General features: G+C 45.1%; 1 protein-coding gene across 1 annotated transcript in view; it reads right to left on the reverse strand.

The window, feature by feature from the left end:
- The window catches only part of C5 (complement C5), a 234277-nt gene extending 213085 nt beyond the window's left edge, over nucleotides 1–21192 (reverse strand). The window contains exon 1 of the mRNA XM_069241656.1: nucleotides 20824–21192. Coding sequence (XP_069097757.1) covers nucleotides 20824–20888 — 65 coding nt within the window. The 5' untranslated portion in view covers nucleotides 20889–21192. The remainder of the gene's footprint in view (nucleotides 1–20823) is intronic.
- Nucleotides 21193–21467: the final 275 nt, after the last annotated feature.

Consider the following 21467-nt stretch of genomic DNA (forward strand, 5'->3'; position numbering starts at 1 on the left):
TTGGGAATGCCCTGGCTAAGAAAGAGCAATCCTGTTATCGATTGGCAAGCCAAGACGGTTAGTTTTCAGTCCGTGAGGAGTGAGAAAGTCGGTTCCTTATATGATAACCCCCCCGCGTTAGCGTTGGCTCAAGGGTTACAGTTGGCCACAGTGGTGGAGAAAGCGGTGATATTGCCCTCTGTTTACGCCAAGTTCAAGGATTTGTTCGACGAAGGTCAGGCGGAGACATTGCCACCCCATCGTATATACGATTGCAAGATAGATTTGATTCCGGGAGCACTCCTTCCTTCTTGTAGGGTATATGCTCTATCAGACCCAGAAACCAAACATTTGCGAAGATATCTGGACCGTTTCCTGGAAATCGGGTTCATTAGACCATCTTGTTCTCCGGCAGCTTCTCCACTCTTTTTCATAGCTAAAGCGAATAAAGAGTTGAGAACCTGCATCGATTATAGAATGCTGAACAAGAACACGATAAGGAATAGATACCCTCTTCCCCTCATTCCTGTGTTATTGGAACAGGTGAAAGAGGCAACTATCTATACAAGGTTAGATCTGAAGGGGGCTTACCATCTGGTCAGAATCCGTGAAGGGGATGAATGGAAGACGGCGTTTAAGACCCGTTATGGCCTGTTTGAATACTTGGTAATGCCGTTCGGGTTGTGTAACGCCCCGGCGGCTTTCCAATACTTTCTGAACGATGTTCTCAAAGAATACGTAGACCACTTTGTGATCGTCTATATAGATGACATATTGGTGTATTCTACCTCCTTAGAGCGGCACATGGAACATGTTTCCCTAGTACTCCAAGCATTGCAACAGCACCATCTTTATTGCAAACTGAGCAAATGCGAGTTCCATGTACAGAAGGTTGAGTTCTTGGGGGTGGATTTAAGCCCGGAAGGTTTCTGCATGTCGACAAGAAAAATACAGGCGGTTCAAGAGTGGCCAGTGCCCACTAGTGTGAGAGATGTGCAATGCTTCCTGGGGTTTTCTAATTACTATAGAAGATTCATCTGTCATTTTTCCCACATTGTGTCACCTATAACAAGGTTGCTAAGAAAGGGAGTGTCTTTTGTTTGGTCAGAAGAGGCAGAGGAGGCCTTCTGCTTCTTAAAACAGGCCTTCTGCTCAGCGCCTATACTCCAGCATCCACAGCCAGAAGTACCTTTTATAGTCGAAGCAGATGCCTCGGATATAGCCATTGGGGCTGTGTTATCCCAAAGAAACAAGACCTCAGGACAGCTTCATCCGGTGGCGTTTTTATCTAAGAAGCTATCTGCTGCGGAACTCAATTATACGGTGGCAGAAAAAGAACTACTAGCCATCAAGAAGGCATTTTAGGAATGGAGACACCATCTCTGGGGGGCCCAACACCCGGTCACGGTATATACTGATCACCGAAACCTGCAGTATATGAAGGAGGCTAGACAGCTTACCCAGCGGCAAATGAGGTGGATGCTGTTCTTTTCAGAATATGAGTTTGTAGTAACCTTCTGTCCTGGGGTCGACAATCGCAAGGCAGATTCACTGTCTAGACAAAGGGACGCGAGGAACGTCACTTCAAGACCTGATGAAGCAATCATCCAACCGGAAAAAGTGCTTTGTGCCCTTCATATATCTCACTTCCTAGAAAAGGTCTCTAAGCATAAGTCTGCTGCTCAGTGGAAGGAGTGGGCCGAAGTAAGTCAGGACCGTACCCTTAAGCACGGAATACCGTTGCAAGGTAATCGTTTGTATTTACCAACACCTGAACTTCGAATGCAAGCCTTCAATTGGTGTCATGATGCGGTAACAGCTGGTCATCCGGGGTACACCAAAACTGCGCAAATAGTGCAACGACATTTCAGGTGGAAAGGTTGGGCTAAGGACGTTGCGACATGGGTAGCTCGGTGTGAGATATGTGCTCGATCCAAGGGAGAAAACGCGAAGAGCCAGGGCAAGCTGATGCCTTTGCCCACTCCGGAAAAACCATGGCAAACCATCAGCGTGGATTTTGTGGTAGGATTGCCAATGGATCAGGGGTACAATGCTATCATGGTGGTAATTGATAGTCTTACCAAGATGGGTCACTTTCTCCCTTGTAGAAACCTACCTACAGCAAGTCAGACCGCCCATCTAATTCTGTCTCAAGTGGTGCGGTTACATGGTTTACCAAGAACCATTATTTCAGACAGAGGCCCCCAGTTCGTTGCTAGGTTTTGGCGCATGTGGTGCAAGGTTCTGCGCATTGAATCCGCCCTATCCACCAGTTTTCACCCACAAACCGATGGCCAGACGGAGCGTCTCAACCAAACCCTGAAGAAATATCTGAGGTGCTATGCAAAAGACGCGCAGGAATCGTGGGTGTCATTGCTATGGCTGGCCGAACTATCGTACAACAATGCTTGGCATAGCTCGATAAGGGAGTCTCCTTTTCGTGCTAACACAGGGTTCCACGCGGAGATGTTGCCCATAATCATACCTCGGGAAGTCACGGATCAACCTACTGTCCATGCTATGGTTAAGAACCTACAATCCATGCAAAAGAAAATACGATTTAATTTGGATAAAGCCAAGGAACAGTATAAGAAATGGGGTGATGTACATCGGCGTGAGGGGCCGGTGTACCAGCCAGGGGACCGAGTGTGGCTTTCCACCAAGTATATACGTTTTAAGATGCGTAGCATCTTTCATCCTCGTTACATTGGTCCTTATGAGGTGGTACGCAAGATAAACCCTGTGGCTTACCGTCTCAACTTACCTGCTTCCTTAAGAATCCATCCGGTGTTTCATTGCAGCCTTTTGAAGCCAGCTCTGTCCGCGACCCGGCGGGCGGTGCCTCCGGTGGTTAGAGACGGACAGCTGGAGTATGAGGTGCGCAAAGTGTTGGATTCCAAACTACGGGGGGGTAAGTTATGGTACTTGGTGTCGTGGAAAGGGTATGAGGCCGAGGAGGATTCATGGGAGCCGGAAGGCAATGTTCATGCCCCTAGGGCGGTGCAACGGTTTCATGCTTGTCATCCCACTAAACCTGGCCCTAGGAGGCGCTTTGGAGGTGGGCGTACTGTCAGGTGCTAGCCGGCGCCTACAGGGCCGATCGGGAGATTGTAGTCATTAAGGACTACACTTCCCATGAAGCCCAGCGCGGTAGAGATCGCGTAAAAGTCGGCGCACCCTGGAAAGGGTGTGCGTTATTTGTGCTAATGAGGCAGGTCGGAGCCTCAACGAAGTAGGAGCGGACGGCGTTCCCCAGGGGGGAATTCATCGGCGGTCCGTGAAGAGAAATGAGACTCAGCATGGCCCCCTCCTGGAAACTGACCTTTTACCGGTAGAAGGAGTTCCGAGCTGCTCCTCCTTTCGAATTCCGAGTACTAAGAAGGTGGTAAGCGGCAAGCTTGCTACTTGCCGGAGGCTATCGCCTTTCTTTATTTCTGCATTCCTTACGGCCAAGTTGGGGGTGACTGTTATAAATTGGAGCACTTTACTTTTGAGGTACCATAATAAAGGAACGGCGATCTTATGAGACATAATCTTTTGGCTTTTTGTTGGCGGCGATTCAGAATGAGATTTACTGTTTGCAGGATTCCAAACAGCCGGGACAAATAATTCTTGTCAACATTCACAGAGATATGAACGAAGTACTTCTTCAAATATACGTGACATTAACGAAAGGCTTAGTGGGTTAACTGAATCATAGGAAGAAGTACAAAATAGATTTTCTTCACCTTATTCTTTCTCCTCATGTTCGTTTCGTTATACGTTCTGTAGTATTGTTTAGGAGGAAGGGCGGTGAGACCCTTAGGTGATTATTAGTGGCCGTAGGTGGCTTGGGGCATCCATTGGTGATGCTGATGGAACATAGTCAGGCTTTGGACTAGTTCTGCCCTTATGAGTTATGGGCAGTCCAGGTCGTTTTGGTTTTAGTGAGACCTTATGAGAATAGACAGACAATGTGATAATTAACACTGTGTATTTTTCTTTACAGTTATCCCGTCCCTGCTGATCCTTCCCCTTCCTTCCCTCGCTTGATTACTCCAATGCACTGTGGTTTTTTTATCAGTGACTTGGTGGTGTCAGGAGGTGGACCTTGTTTGCATCACACCGAGTCTGAGGAGTACCTACACCGTGACAACATCCTTGACTGACATAATGGATTTCATCATCCCTTGCTTGAGAATTTGTGTTCCTGATTTCATCAAGACAAGCTAAGCTATGTTCATGTGTTTTTGCAATAGATACAACTTCATGAAGTGACGGATTGTCTTTAGTCCAGAAGGATTCTTTGGCTTTATCAATGTTGCAGCCCAACATGAATTGATCTCTCAAACGCTCATCTTTACTACTTCCAAAACCACACGTGGAAGCTAATTTTCTAAGTACTGTAATGTACTCTTCGACAGATTCTCCAGACCTTTGAAATCTTTTCCCAAAATGATATCTTTCCAAAACTGTTGAAATTTTGGGAAGATAGTCTAAGACAAGCTTTTTTATACAGATTTCAAAATCATTAAGGTCACCAGCATCGTCAATTGTAAGTTCAGGTAGATTTTCAAAGACTTCCTGTCCTTCAGGACCTAAACAATGCATCAGAAGAGACATTTTCCTTTCTGCACTTAGAGATGTGCCACAAACTCGAGCATAGTGTGCAAAAACACTTTTCCATTTCCTCCATGGAATCAATGGTTCACCAGGTGAAGACAAAAAAAACGGTGGGCAGGTAACATTCTGCATTTTGCGGAATCTTACAGTGATAAATGTCTTAAAACACTATAAAATTGGAGAAACAGCCACAGTAATTGCGAGGCAGATTCTATAGAAGCAATATAGTTCCAAAATGTCTGCCAGGATGATGAACTTGTATAATTGTAAACTCGTAAAAAACTTAAATCAGATGGCTGCCACAATATCCGGGTGAAAGCGAGGCTTGACACGCTTTGTAAAGCGTGTGCGTGAAAGTTCCGACAGCAGGTCAAGAAAGAGAAAAAAATATATATATATCAGTGCGTGCGCTCGTTACCTGAGCGTAGCGCACGTGCGTGCCTTAGCGCGAGAGTCAGTTCGCCCAAAATATGCGTGGTAAACCCAGAAAAGTAAAAAAAAAAAAAGACCGCACCCAGAAGAAGTAGCCACGGAGGTGATGATTTGAGAGATTTCTGGGTGTTTAAAAGTAAAGCAGCCAAAAACGCAAGCGATAGCACTGTACCGGTTGAGGTGTTTCCTGAGTAGGTCTCCACAAGATTTTATCCCACGCTCGTCGCCAGTGAAAGAATCGCCGGTACACTGTTTCTTCTTAAAAGGTATGGTGGGTTTTATTTGGAAGAAACTTGCAGTAATAGAAACACCTCAGCCCACAGACAGTTTCTCTCCCCGTTCTCCTTCTGCCTCTCCTCCTTCCAACTGCCGTTGTCTCCTGGGAGACTCTCACATTCCAATCTCCATTCTAACCTAGAATACCACAGGTTGCTATTTTTTATGCAGAATGCATTTTAGAGATAAAAGATTGAGTGAGACAAACCACATTGATTTTAGGTTTAACATACTTTTCAAATGTAAAATAGCCCATCAACTACCCAATAGTATGAGGTGAGAGACTGATAGTCCTCTGCTGAAGCCAAAACGTACACTGCGCATATTTTAAAGACTTGATACCAATTGTCTTGCAAACACCTGCTCTGCCATAAGAGACCTAAAAAGCATTAAAAAACAAATATATTAACTAACCTCAAAATTAAATAACTAGACAGGTAATTACATACTCGATGGCTAGACCTTGGGACTCTGACACAAGGAGTGGACATCTACAATGTTATCACAAAATTGAATTAGGCAAGATCATACATGAACTCAATAGAGGTATTTATTAGTTTGGTGTTAGTTTCTGTCTGTTCTTTCAGCATAATGTATTTATTTGTTTCTATCTAATCAGCCAATCTCTTTCTCCACCTTCCATAAACTGGACGGTGTTTTGACAATCCTGTGTAGTAACAATGAATTAGACAGAATCAGTCCATAAAAATGTTAATTCAACCGATTAAAAGCAAACAAGGAAGGCATGGCAACAGACTATTCGCTAAATAGAATAAATAAAGTTATTTTACATGAATACATTTTCTATGAGGTTGCAAAGGTATGCGAACTCAAATACTTTATTACAGAAGAGATCACATACAATAAACTCAATGTCTAGTGTGATCTTTATCTGAGTAAAATAAACATCAGACCCAAAAAACAGAAAGTTCTACCAAGTACTGGGGGTTGGATTCAACTAGGGAGCAATTCAGGATCTAGGACTGTGCACCAGAATTTGTCATTATAGGAGACGCAGCACTTTTCCAACTGGAAGAAATTGGCCATAATTGTCAGCGTTCTAAGTATTTTCTTGTTATTCCAGTAGAAGTGACTCCCAGTTCAGTAATTTTATTCAGTAAACGTGACATATGCTAACGGCGAAGAGGGTGCTGTAGAAAAGAGGCGCAGAATCTCCAAATAAGTATTGTAGGTCCTTTTATTGGAGCATCCCATCCACTACAGCACAACACAACTGCTCTCCTCTCTGCTCTCCTCTAACAAGATCAACACTCCACATTCTATATGAGGTCATATGTGACCTCAGCTAGAGGCAGAACTATGTGAGCATTCCACCCCTGTGCTGAGCCCACACAAGCTATATACCACACACCGTCCCTCTTTACAAAGAAACCCCAAGGAAACTATATACAAAGTCTACATAGAGAAAATAAATAAATAAAAACAACACAAGGAAAATACAGATACAACTAACATCATTAACATCTACCTATTGATTTGACAACTCTATTAAGATTCCACACTCTTCCATCCTTAATTTTCACAGCATTCCTAAAAAGCTTAACAACTTCAAACGGTCCTAAAAATGTACTCCTGTCTTTACACAAAGTCGGTTTCTTAACTAAAATTTGATCTCCAATTTTCACATCAAAATCATGTGTACTTTTCTTATCATAGTACACCTTCCTCTTCTGTACACATACTTTCTCATACTCATTCTCCACATCCTCAACACTCTCTAGTTGCTTATTATTTTTCCCCCAACTCACCCACGTAGGTGAAAGCGGAGTGTTGGCTTTGCGACCTCTGAAAAGATCAAAAGGAACCTTACCTGTAGTGAAATGACGGGTTACCCTGTACGCATAAAGAAATCTTTTCAGACCATCTCTCCAGTCCCTATTTGACGCAACCTCCAGCTGTATACACTCCTTCACATACCGGTTGAACCTCTCCACTGTCCCATTCCCTTCTGGATGATATGGTGAACACCTCTTGTGCTTGATACCAATTTTTTCAAGAAAATCCCTCATCTCCCTTGAAACAAACTGTGGACCATTGTCCATCACTATGGTGTTGGGCAAACCTTCTCGACCAAAAATATCCCTAAAAAATTCAATTATCCTTCTAGTCCACGTGGTGCCACAAAGTCCAATTTCTGCCCACCTGGAAAATTGATCAATCAATATAATAAGATAGTTGGAGCCACCTCTACCATGCACCGGTCCTACAATGTCAACTGCCACTACTTCCCATGGTTTTTGTGGCATGTCTCTCACACACATAGGAGGAACCCTCGTCTTGTAAACCTTGTCACTGTTGCAACAGTCTACACACTCCCTTATCACTCTCTCCACCACCCCTCAAACCCTCCTGATGAGGCCAACTTAGAACACTGTCCCCTTTGACGGGAACATAAACCTTCCCGTAAATAGTGTTCGACTTGATGGTAATCTCAGCCTCAAAATATCCTCTCAGATCAATGACTTGACCTCCATGGCCACCATGCTAATCCATTGTGCTTTGCACGCGTGGGTTCGGATCCCACTCCCGTTGCCAGTGTAGAAAAGAGGCGCAGAATCTCCAAATAAGTATTGTAGGTCCTTTTATTGGAGCATCCCATCCACTACAGCACAACACAACTGCTCTTCTCTCTGCTCTCCTCTAACAAGATCAACACTCCACATTCTATATGAGGTCATATGTGACCTCAGCTAGAGGCAGAACTATGTGAGCATTCCACCCCTGTGCTGAGCCCACACAAGCTATATACCACAGGGGCAGTAACAATTTCAAGCACACTTTTTGAGATTATTGACATCAGACTTTTGAAGACTCTAGACACATTTTTCTGATGTGTCAGAAGAAGCGTTTATGTACCTGAATTTTCCACACCACATGTAACAGATTGAAGGTCACAGTATATATACCTCTTTACCTTGCAATGTCTAGCTCCTTAGGTACACACTTCCCACATCCAGAAGCCTGGAGAAGTCCCCTCCATCCATTCCCTCCATCCTTTGTGATAATACCCTGACTGAGAACAAAAATTCCAAAAGGATAGGCCTGAGTTACGCCGGTACTCCCGTTTTGGTTGTGCCTTCTGTAGTCTCTGGTACAATCACCAGTGTGGAGTCTTCACAGGTCCATCCTTTACTTCAGAGAGGCCAGTTAGGGGCTTAACCTCCAGTCATTTCTCATGATCGTTTTGTAACTTGAGAGTAGGGTGGCCTAGGCACCTAGAGCTCACTGTTCAACACTGCATGGCACCCTGTACTCTGAAATCATATGCCAAAACCTGCATCTCTTCCCAGACCCATTGCACTGGGAAAGAACTGCCTCTGCTGTCTTCTACTTTTCATTATGGTCTTCAGCTTCTCAAGATCATATTTTCCCTGATAATAGTGTATAAGGAAACATTTTGTCTGTCTTTTTTAAGTTCTCAGATTTTCTGTCATGGTTTTGCCTCCTATCCCCTTTTTCCATTTTGTTGTTAACAATTTATAGAAACATTAAAAACATTGTCAAAGTTACCACAGAAAATATTACAAAAATGCAACATTTCTAAAGTTTATTACATTTTAAGATTGAATATCTGTTGGTTCAATGTAGGGCCCAGCATGAAGGCGAGTGCTAGGCCAGTGTAAATGTCTGTCACTGAAATCAATCTGAGAATAAACTTCCCGCCATCCTGATGGAGCAGCAAATTCTGTGGGTATTTAAATTAGCATATACTATTCGCTGGGTAGATCATGGAACCTTGTGGCATCCTATAAACTTGAAACAACTGAAAGAGAGCAATGTGAAGGAATGTGAAGAACTAACTTATATTCTGGTGACACTGTGCTTATGTGAGGGGTCTTTAAACCAAACTATGGCTTAAGCTGAATGTACGTACTTACTGCGAACTAGCTCTACAGAGCTCTCAGTACTCGCTGCTCTTGCTCTCTTATGTTGCTGTATACTGAAAGGTATACCACAGCCAAGCTCCAGAAGAAGCAACAACGTATACAGAACGCCTCTGCACGCCTCAGTCTTAACATCCCTCGCCGCAACCACATCTCAGCCCACTTCAGAGACCTTCACTGGCTTCCTGTCAACAAGAGGATCACCTTCAAACTACTCATCCACACTCACAAAGCTCTTCACAACACAGGCCCGGCCTACCTCAACGAGCGACTCACCTTCCACACTCCCACCCGCCAACTCCGCTCACCCAACCTTGCCCTTGCCGCCGTCCCTCGCATCCATCGAACTACAGCTGGCGGCTGCCAGCCTTCTCCCACCTCGCCGCCAAGACCTGGAACACCCTCCCCACCCACCTACGACAGACCCAGGGCCTCCTGACCTTCAGGAAACACCTCAAGACCTGGTTATTCAAGCAGTAGCAGTCCTTCCCTCCCACCTCCCCCCCCAGCGCCTTGAGAACCTAGCCGGTGAGTAGCGTGCTTTACAAATGTTTGATTGGTTTGATTGAATGGTGCCAATCGCCAATCATAACTTTACATACACTTGAATCACAGGAAAACACAAACATATCATTTTTTATCTAGGCATATTACCATTTCTGGAGATCATAGAAACACTATCTTGTATAAGCGCAGAAGTAAAGGTTATGCCTCCTCCCTTGGGGAATGGTTAACTCGTTATCTCACAAAATAATGTCTTATTGGGCACTTGCAGAATTTAGGTCGGGCTTTATTGAACCATTTCTTAGAAACCATGGTATTTCCATAGGGTTAGCTGGTACATTGACTATGACGGTTTGCGCATTTATAGATAAACGTGTTGAATATAATCAAATGATTGTATTTCTGGAAATGTTTTACAACTATGCAAATCTGTTGAGGAAGCGAGAAAAGGAACGGTCAGGGAAAGAGTCCTTAGTGTCAGCCCGATCGTTGTATTCGCTTATTCTTTGGTAGGTGTGACCTTGTCAGCCAGCATTCAGTGACAGTCCACCAGCAGAAAGGCCACATCATGGGCAGAAATACATGGACCCGCATTAAGGCCAGTTGGCCCCCAACCTGAACCTTGGTCCTTGATTACAGATTGCAGGAACTGGAATGTGATGGTATGAAACTGTTGTGGGGTGTCATAGCAACAGTTGTGGTGTTCTTCTCCACTGTAATTTGTGCTTTAATGGTTGCATATCTGCAATCCTGGTGCTGATTTTTTAAGGTTCTTCCAGTGTACAAACAACTTCATGCTGACCATGTAGCCAAAGTTGAACTCTGTCGTTCTGCATGTAATTCCTTCTATCAAGTCCTTCACCTTGCCATCTCTCTCATGTATACACGCTGTCTCCATACATGTAAACACAGCATTTTTTCCCCGGTATTATAATGGCTCTGCATACCTACTTTCAACACTTTTCACATAAAATGGTAATTACAGTTTGTATATATGTGCCCATTGGTATGTGCACTCTGCGGTGTGGATGAGTAAAGATTGAATGAGCATGTAGTCTGAACACCTTTAATACCCACTGACAGGCACAGAGATTTTTTTTACTAACTTCAGCTCAATTCCGGAGCTCTTAATTGTTTCCCAATCAATCAATAGATTTGTTGGGCGCTTTTTGTCACCCATGAGAGTATCCAGACACTGGCATGGTCCAGTTGATTAGCCGAATAGCCAGGTCTTCACGGACTTTTGGAACTCTAGAAGAGAAGGGGAGGTCCAGAGATAAAACAGTAGCTTGTTCCATGTCTTTGCTGCTAGGTAGGAGAAGGAGCGACCTCTGCATCTGCTACATCCGATGTGGGGGTGAGGGTTAGAAAAAAGGGAAGCGGAGTGGAAGTGTCTGGTGGGCTGATGGACGTTCATGCTGTGGTTCAAGTAAGCGGGCATCTTTTCAGTGCAAGAAACCAATGGAGTTCCCTGAGTTAGGGGATGATGTGCATACATCTAGGGAGATCCAGGATGAGTCTGACTGCACCGATCCTTATGGTCTGTAGTCGTTGTCGAAGGTGAGCTGCGATCTCTGCATAGAGAGCGTTGCTGTAGTCCAGTTGGCTGGAGATGAGGGCCTGGGTGATGGTGTGTCCTCAGCTTTTTGGAAGCCCTTTGAATATATTACAAAGCATGCAAAGGATGAAGAAGCAGGAGGAGACAAAGTTGACCTGAGTCATCATGATTAGCTTGATGTTCAGAATGATGCCTAGGTTCTTAGCGCAGTTAGTGGGGGTAGGAATAAGTCCAGGTTATGAAGGCCACAGGATGCATCCCATGGGAATCTTTTGTTTCTAAAAATCAGTTCCTCTGTTTTGTCTGTGTTGAGCTTGAAGCAGTTGTCCTTCATCCAGTTGTCGATATCAGTCATGTAGTTGTGGAAGTTAGTTTTGGTGTTGGTGGTGTCTTCGGAGAGGGATAGGTTAATTTGTGTGTTGGCGCCCTAGGATATAAAGTTGATTCCATGGGTTTTGACAATGCTGGCCAGAGGTGTCATATAAGTTGAAGAGGGTGGGCCTGAGCAAAGATCGTAGATGTACTCCACAGATGATTTCCTTGGGTTCGCAGGTGACGGGGAGAAGGTGGACTTTTTGCGTTCTTCTGGCGAGTAAAGAGGCGATCCATCTGAGAGCGGCTCCTTGGATGCCTATGTTGTGCAGCCTTGTGATGAGTGTGTGCTGGGGGACTGTATCAAAAGCTGCTGGGAGGTCAATGAGTATCAGAGCCGCAATCTCTCCTTGGTCAAGTACGGCTCGGATGTCATCAGCAGCCACAATGAGGGATGTTTCCTTGATGTGGTTGCTGAGGAATCTGGAACCCCATCATGTACACCCACCCACACCCCGCACTCACCCAGAAACTTAGAGGAGATGCATTTCACAAATGCAACATACTAGGGTGCTATCTTGCACTACAAAAAAAAAAAAAAAACACAACTCGAAAAAGCAAATACTCTTGGAAATGCAAGATGAAGTAAAATGAGAAATGCCAACAAGGACAGATTTGCAATCATGGATTACCCTAAACATTTTGCAGTCCTTGTTGAGGAATCGATCTGTGTTTTGCATGAAAAGTTAAGGAGGAATATATGCACTACTTAATTAGAACCACTGGTGTCTGGTGCTCAGCACCAGTACTTAATTCTCAACACCAGCACTTATGGCAGTCTGCCACATGGTGGCACTGTTTGTCTAATTTTGAGATGATCAGAAACCATAGTGTTTAGTGATTCAATATACATTAAAAATGAATAATACTTGTGGCCTATGTCATTCGTGTTGCTTTTAGTGACCTTGAATAGTCTGCATAGTCAGCCTTGTAGGAGTGTGATGGTCAGTCATTGTGTTGGTACGGTGATTGGCAGCACTGGCAGGGGCAATGGGTGGTGCTGGCTGCAGTCACCTGCTGAGAACAACCTGTTTACAACTTAAACACTGAATGTATGGCCCTGGCACTGTACCCCTGAAGAAGTGGTACATACAAAATATAGCTCTTCACTCATTTTACAGCCTCTAAGCGCCTAAATAACAGGTGTGGCTATCAGCCAAGACAAGTGTGCCCTTGAAGGGGCACCTGAGAAGGATACAGGTCTGAGAAAGACAAAGAGATCGAAGCAGCCACTCTCTGCAGTAACCGCTGCATCCGCTGAGCTACATTAATGGTTTATAAATGCGAGGACTGGATTAGGATTTGCCAACTATATTTACACAGCATCTTCTCACACAACAAGCTTCACAAACGGCATTGAATACACTAGTGAGGTTCGTGGAAAAAACATGCCATTTGCTTTTCTAGAATAATTCTGCACATCCCGCGCGACCCTCTGTGGGAAGCCACATTTGCATAATTAGGAAAATGCAAAATAATTAATACATCACTAATATACTAAAGAAGTCATTAAGTGGAAATACGTTTTAAACTTGGACGCAGAGACTAATCAGAGGAGGGCTTGTGAAAGCAAGAAAACCGGTTTAGTGGAGGCATTGTTGGTGAGAATCAAGACAATGGAGGATTAATCAATCTACACGTGTGATCTTGGGCGATCCCATTCTCCTCCCAGGACATAGGCTCCTTTGTTTGCCTATAAACTCGGGGATTAAAACCGAGCTATTGAGTAGCTTTCCGCACTATATAAAAAATATTTGGGCTTTAGGCAGGTCCAATGTTAATATACAAGGAGAGAATAAAGCAGCGCCAAGCAAGGCCTCAAACTTTGGCAACAAATATGGAGCTTCTGCAGTACCGACCTGTTAGATGGGTACATACCAGTTTCCAGAGCTGCATAAGCATTAAGGTATCTCAGTACATCAATGCACCATCTGCGGCGGCCTGCGCACCACATAGAGACCTCAAGGAGCTATACCGACCTGTCAGATGCGTGCATCCCAGCTTCCAGAGCTGCATAAGCAATAAGGTATCTCAGTAGATCAATGCACCAGCTGCAGAGGCCTGCGCACCACATAAAGGCCTCCGGGAGCTGTACCGGCCTGTCAGATGTTTCCTGAGCTGTATAAGCAGTAAGGTATCTCACTATATCAATGCACCATCTGCGGAGGCTTGCGCACCACATAAAGGCCCCAGGGAGCTGTACCGACCTGTCAGATGCATACATACCGGTTTCCAGAGCTGCATAAGCAGTAAGGTATCTCAGTAGAGCAATGCACCATCTGCGGAGGCCTGCGCACCACATAAAGGCCTCAGGGAGCTGTACCGACCTGTCAGATGCATACATACCGGTTTCCAGACCTGCATAAGCAGTAAGGTATCTCAGTAGAGCAATGCACCATCTGCGGAGGCTTGCGCACCACATAAAGGCCTCAAGGAGCTGTACCGACCAGTCAGATGCGTACATACCGGTTTCCAGAGCTGCATAAGCAGTAAGGTATCTCAGTAGATCAATGCACCAGCTGCAGAGGCCTGCGCACCACATAAAGGCCTCAGGGAGCTGTACCGACCTGTCAGGTGCATAAATACCGGTTTCCAGAGCTGCATAAGCAGTAAGGTATCTCAGTAGAGCAATGCACCATCTGCGGAGGCCTGCGCACCACATAAAGGCCTCAGGGAGCTGTACCGACCTGTCAGGTGCATAAATACCAGTTTCCAGAGCTGCATAAGCAGTAAGGTATCTCAGTAGATCAATGCACCATCTGCAGAGGCCTGCGCACCACATAAAGGCCCCCGACTTTCAAAGGGAGCTCAGCCATCCGTCCCCCCAAGATCTCTGAGATTATAGTGGCGCTTCAACCATGACATTCATTAAAGGTAAGGCGTATGTTTTTTGCTATGGTGCTGGGCGGCAGGGGTAGTTGAAAAAGAACTGCTATATTTAATCTCCTTGCAATTATTTTGTAAATTCTACTAAAGATCGCATTTGCAATGATGTCAACAAAGCTTGCACAATAAAAGGGAACACCTTTATTGGTCACACAAGCCGCTCAACGATATTTCCCACACGTTGTGGGTTGGGGGTTATGCGGCCGGGTGTCTAAAGGACGCTTGCATGCCTCATGGCGCTGCCGGGGCAGCTGTGTCAACGTTAGAACGGGGTGTGCTAATGCTTCAGCAAATAATCCTACGTAACCTTGGCCCCGGAACAGCGACCTCGTTTCCAGGGTGCCTTCAAATAAGTCTGCGAACTATGATCCTGGTGCCAGGGGGACAGGGTCAATGGGTCTGGGGGCGGGGTCAAAACGGTGGCTATGAAGTCTCAAATATTCTGTAACTATTTAGTTCTGTTTTCAGCCTCATCTAACTGCATATAACCAATAACGCACACGCCATAAATAAAAAATAATTTTAAGATGGAAAATGCACTTGTTTTTACGTTATGAGACCTCAGTTGGTAATGTGATCACTAGAGGTGTCTCTTTGTGAGAGACAAGAGTGTGACTGAATCGAATCTGTTAGCTGATGCAGTGAGAAACGGATATTTGTGTATTTATAGTGCTTCGAACCCCACCGTGCTTTACAAAGCGCTGTGTGAGTATGTAAGTCATGATTTTATAATTATACTGCACGCATTATAAGAAAGGATACTATAAGATGACTAAGATAAACTAAGCGCCCTTAAAATCTACATTTCAGGCTGTACCCAGTGCATATTTTTCAGACTTCAATGAAAGAGCGCCCTCCAGAACTCGGCGATAAACATTACCCTACCTCCCAAAAAGAATAAATCTTCCCCACCATCAGCTTGAAGTGACTGTATACATGAAATCATTTACTAGCTCTCAACCAGCCTTTACATTTACTGATTAACCAATTGCACATATCCACTTTTATTTCTGATAACAGCCCCTCCAGAGAAGACCTTTTTTTCATTAGCTCTCTGTCCCTCCCTCAGCTTCACAGCACTGAAGACCCATTCGCTTTCAGTCAGAGGCACCTCAAGGTCAGCATTAACCATTCGGGGTCTGTTGTTTTTAGCAAAAAGAGAGCAACTTTTAAGAAAATAAAAAAAAGCATAGGCAGTCATTCCCCACAGAGCTCGCCCACTTTCCCTCTGTTGATTATCCGAAGTCCCTCGGGGTGAGTCGAGGGGGTGGCAGGGAGGAGACCATGGGGTTGCCTGCAGGTGTAGAGCCCTGACTGTATGGACCCCTGCGACCTCAGAATAAGGCCTTAGTGAACGAAGACAGGAGCAAGCGCTATGGCTAGTGTAGAGTTGGCCTGGGGCGGTGATGAGGGGATGGATTAACCACCAGGTAGGGTCATATTTTGCTTACAAATGAACAGAGACAGCTTTCTCAGAGGGATGCCCTAGGGAAGGAGGTGAGATGGGGATGCTTTGTTTATTTTTGTTTTTTAAACAAAAGGGGCAATCACTGTCATTAGTAGGGGTGGTCTCTCCGCTTTGGCAGAAGAGTGTTGCCCCACGGCTGAAAGCCCAAAAATAAAATGATAATAAAACTATTTTTTCATTTTATTTTTCACTTCCTTGGCTAGTCTGAATGCTGAGTGTAAAGCGGGCGGGGCCATCTCCTGTGTCAGCAGAGGGAGGGGGAGTAGTTAGTGAACTTTAAGTGCGCATGTTGGTCTGGCCACAATCCGTGCGCTGCCCGACCAAGCATTAGTGGCAGAAGCCGCCAGTGGTCATTAGTACAGCAGGGGCAGTGGCACTGGGGCCAGAGATGTGTGAGGTCACTGCACCCCAATTGTGGCTGTGTCACTTCAACAAGAGGGAGGAGCCCCCAATTGTCCTTGCTTAGGGAACAGGGCCCAGGCAATAGGGAGATATAATGTGGATTTTTTTTATACAAAGGAGAAGGCAGCCTGCTTTGGGCCTCTGGCGATGGAGTGGTGGCCGAGTGGAGTGAGCAGAGGAGACAGCCTGATTTGCAGAACTATACGTATCAGTGTGGCTGCAGATGCAGTGGCACCAGGGTGGAGAAGTGTGGCACAATGGTTAGAGCGGCAGACCCTGATGCACAGATCTGGCCCGGGACCAGGGTTCAATTCCTGCCTCGGCAGGTCTTGGGCTCAGTTCCCTTGGACCAGCTAATTCTCGCCTCGGTGCCCAATCTAATTAATGGGTCCCACTCTGTAACTCTGGGCAATAGCTTGATTAATCCCCACAATGGCCCTCACAGCACTTGGATGCCTGGCTTCACCCTGGGGCTGTCCAGGAGTGGGCGCCTCACAGGGAAAAGCCAGGAGGGGTTCCACAGCAGTATGCTACAGCGCCTTGAGACCCTGACGGGTGAGTAGTGCGCTATACAAGTGCAAAGTTTACGGGGTCCAGGGTTTTGAGTGGGCACTAAAAGCCAATTATGGCTGGTTTACTATCCTTCCTTGTTAGCATGAGTGCCCAGTGTACCCTTGTTAGGCCAGTGTTGCTTTAGGACCCAGAACAATGATCCAAGGGAGGGCAAACATTGAAGCAGAGGAGTCACCTTAACTTGGGCCTCAGAGAGATGCTGGTGGGGGAGTGGAGCCAGTTGGGGGACCATGTTTTGGGAAATGGTTGCAGTAGCACTGAGGACCAGGGGTGTGATGGCCTACTGCCTCTTAATTATGGCAATCTTATTTGATAATATAATGGTTTGGGGACTCATGATCCTTGCTAGCATTAGGGCTGAGGGCACCCTTGCTGCAAAGAGGGGGCAACATTCTTTCTGTGGGAGATCATTCTTTTCTGTAAGGGGCAGGGAATCTGTGACAAGATTTAAGTGAAGAATACACATGTGAGGGTGCGGGGGTGAAAGAGGCAGCAGTGACACTCTGCTACACAGTGCCCCGAGCTATCATTAGTGCAGCAGGTGCAGTTGCTGTGGGACCCAGGACTGTGAGTGAATCACAACAACCAGATTATGGGGAGCAGTGCTGTGGGTCAATTTATGTTCTTTGTTGATGCATTTACTCTTTTCTAAGCCTCAAGGTTAGTATGGACTTCGAGCTGCATAACAATATCCCTAAAATGATTTTATGCGCCCGCCTTTTATGATGAGCCCTGTCCCTCCCACTCCCCCAATCCGGCCTCAAAGTTTTTGGGGGGGGACCTCATTTCAAAACCTCTTGCTTAGGGGGACTCAGAGCAAAAACAAGTTTTAATACTTCTGGTCTACAGCAAACATTGGCAAAACTCATAGCTCTGGTGTTGTCAAGCCTGTGTGATGGTTATTGTTTTTATTACAAGCAAATGTCATGAAAATAAAAATGCCATCACCTAAAGACGTAGGCCATATGTCTGTCATAAAAATATTTAATTACAAAAAATCATAATCACATGTAGTTTTCATAGAACACCTTGTGTACTTCTTATTAATCAAGTATATTTAAAAGAAGTACTGAAAACCTTTTTTGAGTTTTAATGCATATCACAGGAAAATATGACTTACTGGAGCAAAATAAAGGTATTACTGGCATGATTAAAATTGTCTGAAGACATAATGTAAACGTGTAAAGATGACTAAAAACTTAACACAAGATAAAGAATGGAAAGAAAAAAGTATTGACAGAGTAAAGTATTAGCCCAACAGTACTTGCTCTGAAGCCAGGTGGGTATATTTATTTGATGAGGAAAAATGCCATCACTTGGCAGATCAGAGCTAATGTCTGAAGTGGGCTGACCCATTACCCTGTGATATATGCTCCTTTGGGCTGAGGCAAAATGTGAAGTGCACTTATCTACTACATGAGGCAGACGACATGACTAAACCTGTCACTGGCCAGACCCACGCTTTCTTTCTTGCTGTGAAAGTAGCACTGATAACTGAAATGATTTTCAGAAACGTTTCAAGTTTCACGTTTCTGGGAATCAGTTGGCTATCAGCTGCTTGAAAGTGCCTGCATATCCTGTAAGAAACACAGGAGGCACGTCCTTCTACAGAGGTCTGCATGTAAACTACTGCAAGCAGCATGGCTGCCTCTGCCGTTTGTTCTTCTGAGGTCGATATCTTGAACACAGCGCATCTAGTTAGTAACAACCTGGTTTTTAGGCATCAAATGGCAACTAGATTTGGATTTTTTGTGTTATGAATGGACAACAAAATTAAAAACGAGCCTAAAAATGGACGAGCCCTGGTAATTGTGATCATTTCAGGAGCTTGCAGGTGTTACTTGAAAGTAAAACCGCAGTTGGGTCTGCAATATCAGAGTGTGTATTTCACCAGAGTCCTGGTGACAGAAGCCACACAAGGAAAAACAACACTTGTCGAATATAATAGTATGGTAAAGATGTGAATTTTTTTCTGAGATCACCAGCCCTCCGCACAGGTCCGGACTGGTCGCAACGGACATCGGGCATTTCCCTGGGAAGCTGGGAGGATGAAGGCCGGTTCTGCACCGGTGGTGCCGGTTTTATTACTGGGACTCGTTTTCTAACTGTGCTCAAATTCCGGTCCGCAGGAACAAAAGTAGCAGTGCTGCGCAATTGTACTCCCTGCCCCCGACCCGGGGGCCGGTCTGGCACATTTTCCAGGGTTGCTTTGGGTTCCCAGTCCGACCCCGCCTGTGCATTAGTCTTAGGGTCCATCCTATAGGAAAATCTGAAATATCCTGCCTTACCAGTGCCCAGGAATGCCAAGGGCACATACTGCCTGGCATTAAAGCTCTTCCACACTAGTGGCAGATTGTACTTTCTACATTTACCATCAACATAATAGACTTTCACACACCCCTACATGCTTTGCAAGGCTCTGACGGTACTTTGTCCGTCTCCTGTAGGCAGGGCTACTGGAATTATGTGATTCTGCGGATGCAGCTTTTTTTGCATTATGAACGTTCCACATTTGCCACATAATCCACCATTTGATGCATAATCTGCAGATTTTAGCAAAAAATACATTTTGTTTTCAGCTCAAAAGGGTCAAAGGTTACTAAAAACATGGCGACAAATGTTCGTGTGCAATGGAAGGCACTTGCCAAAGATTTATTGGTTGTCTTTCAGTTCACTATTTCAATATTTTTGTGTTAAATTGGACCTAGTGAGGTGAAATCTTTGCCCAGGCAGTATTGTCATATGTAAACAATGCAAAATGATGAAGTAATACTAAAAAAAAATGGCCACATTATGCTCAGTGGTTGGAGTGCATTAACAAAGCATGGTAAATGTGATCCTGAAGGTGTGGCTAAAAAAATATATATATATATTCTACAAGCTTTTTTGGTCTTATAGGTCTCTATATGTAAAATAACGTGCAGCTTAAATGAAAAGTAGATACAAAACGTTGGTTGTGGAAAATGCACTATAGTATACCATGAAAGCTCTCTTAGTTAATGCAGTGCAGATGTGTGTAACCAGAAAGCCATAAAATTACATCTTGGATGGTGCAGTGGTGAGTAGCGCCTTGTGCATCTTTACTGCCTCAGCCTGTGACAGAAAGCACTGTGAATATGTAAGGCTTTAAGTTTGCATTACACACAGTATAGGATAGAAAGATACAAAATGTGCAAAAATGTTTAAGATAGAATGGTGTTTCCAAAATAAAGATTCTAGTTATACACAGGCTGTAAGTAATTGATCTGTTTTTTTAATATTACTCTTCCTTCCACACCTCCAGGGGTAGTTACTGACATAAATACAATTACAGTTAAAAGCATGAACTTCACAACTCTGTTTTTAAGTCTTTACACTATCCTCAGAAAGAATACATCTTTGCCATCCAAAGCTGCCAGTGATTCAAGGACCCTTTATATTTGCAGATTACCCTTTGCATTTGCAGATTAACTCGTGGCGCACATTTTCATTTCTTTCAGGCAGGCAGGCACCCTGGCAGGAAGGCTTGTTAAGGTGTCTGCCCTGCTCCGGTTCCACAGCACAGGAATGATACTTCAGCTGAAGCAGTTAAACTAGCGGGATTAACTGTCCCCAGACGGTTGTCTTTTTACGAAAAGAATGGGAACGTTATTCAAAATCAAGATAGTATAGGAATCTGACCCTCCAATCCCACCCACGTCAACCTCTGATTATGATGCATAATTTAAATGTTCGTGCCACATAATTTAGCTAATCCAGCCGCATAATATGGTACGCCCCTGCCGCACAATTCCAGTGGCCCCGTCTGAAGGCCCATTCCACCACTGCCAAACTGAGCGGCAAAATAAACAGCACGGATCCTTAGGCGTATTTAAATATAGACTCACGTTAGTTCTTGAGTCCAGCCGCTTGTACATAGCGCCAAGAAGCACACGATGTGGAAAGGCCCCATGATCCGAAGAAACGGCAGACGCAGATGGCGCTGGCAGCGGACCGAAGGTGTCTTGGTAACCGGTGCGGAAGAGCGAGGGAGCGTTACCACATCAGGTATCAAAATACATCGTTTTATGGGCACACCTAGGAAAGAGACAGGCAGGCACCTCTCTGCCCGCACAGGGACCGAAACAGTGTGGTGAGCTCTCCGGAGGGCGGGAACTGGCCCTGAGCTCTCCAGAGGGCAGGAACTGGCCCTGTCCGAAGAGGGGAAGAGACTGTGTCTACAGAGGGACAACGTACTGCCCTCATACCCCGACCTGTTACTGGAAGGTGGTCCCTGGAGTTAATCATTGTAAAGTTTCTGGGGATAAAGGGCTTTGCGACTCCCTCCTGGCCTGCCCCCTCACCCCCCACCGGCCTTGTGTACATTGTGAAACGGGCTAAGGCTTCCCAACTCACTGATGAGACGAGGCGCCATCACCGGGACAAAAACTGGCAGACACCCATCATTCAGGCATGTTGGCAGCAGCCCGGGGCCTGAATGCGCCGCGGTTTACAGAGTCACCAGAACTACGCCCACGTCAGGCCTACTCTC

This window comes from Pleurodeles waltl, chromosome 6 (assembly GCF_031143425.1).
Source record: "Pleurodeles waltl isolate 20211129_DDA chromosome 6, aPleWal1.hap1.20221129, whole genome shotgun sequence".
NCBI classification, from domain to species: domain Eukaryota; kingdom Metazoa; phylum Chordata; class Amphibia; order Caudata; family Salamandridae; genus Pleurodeles; species Pleurodeles waltl.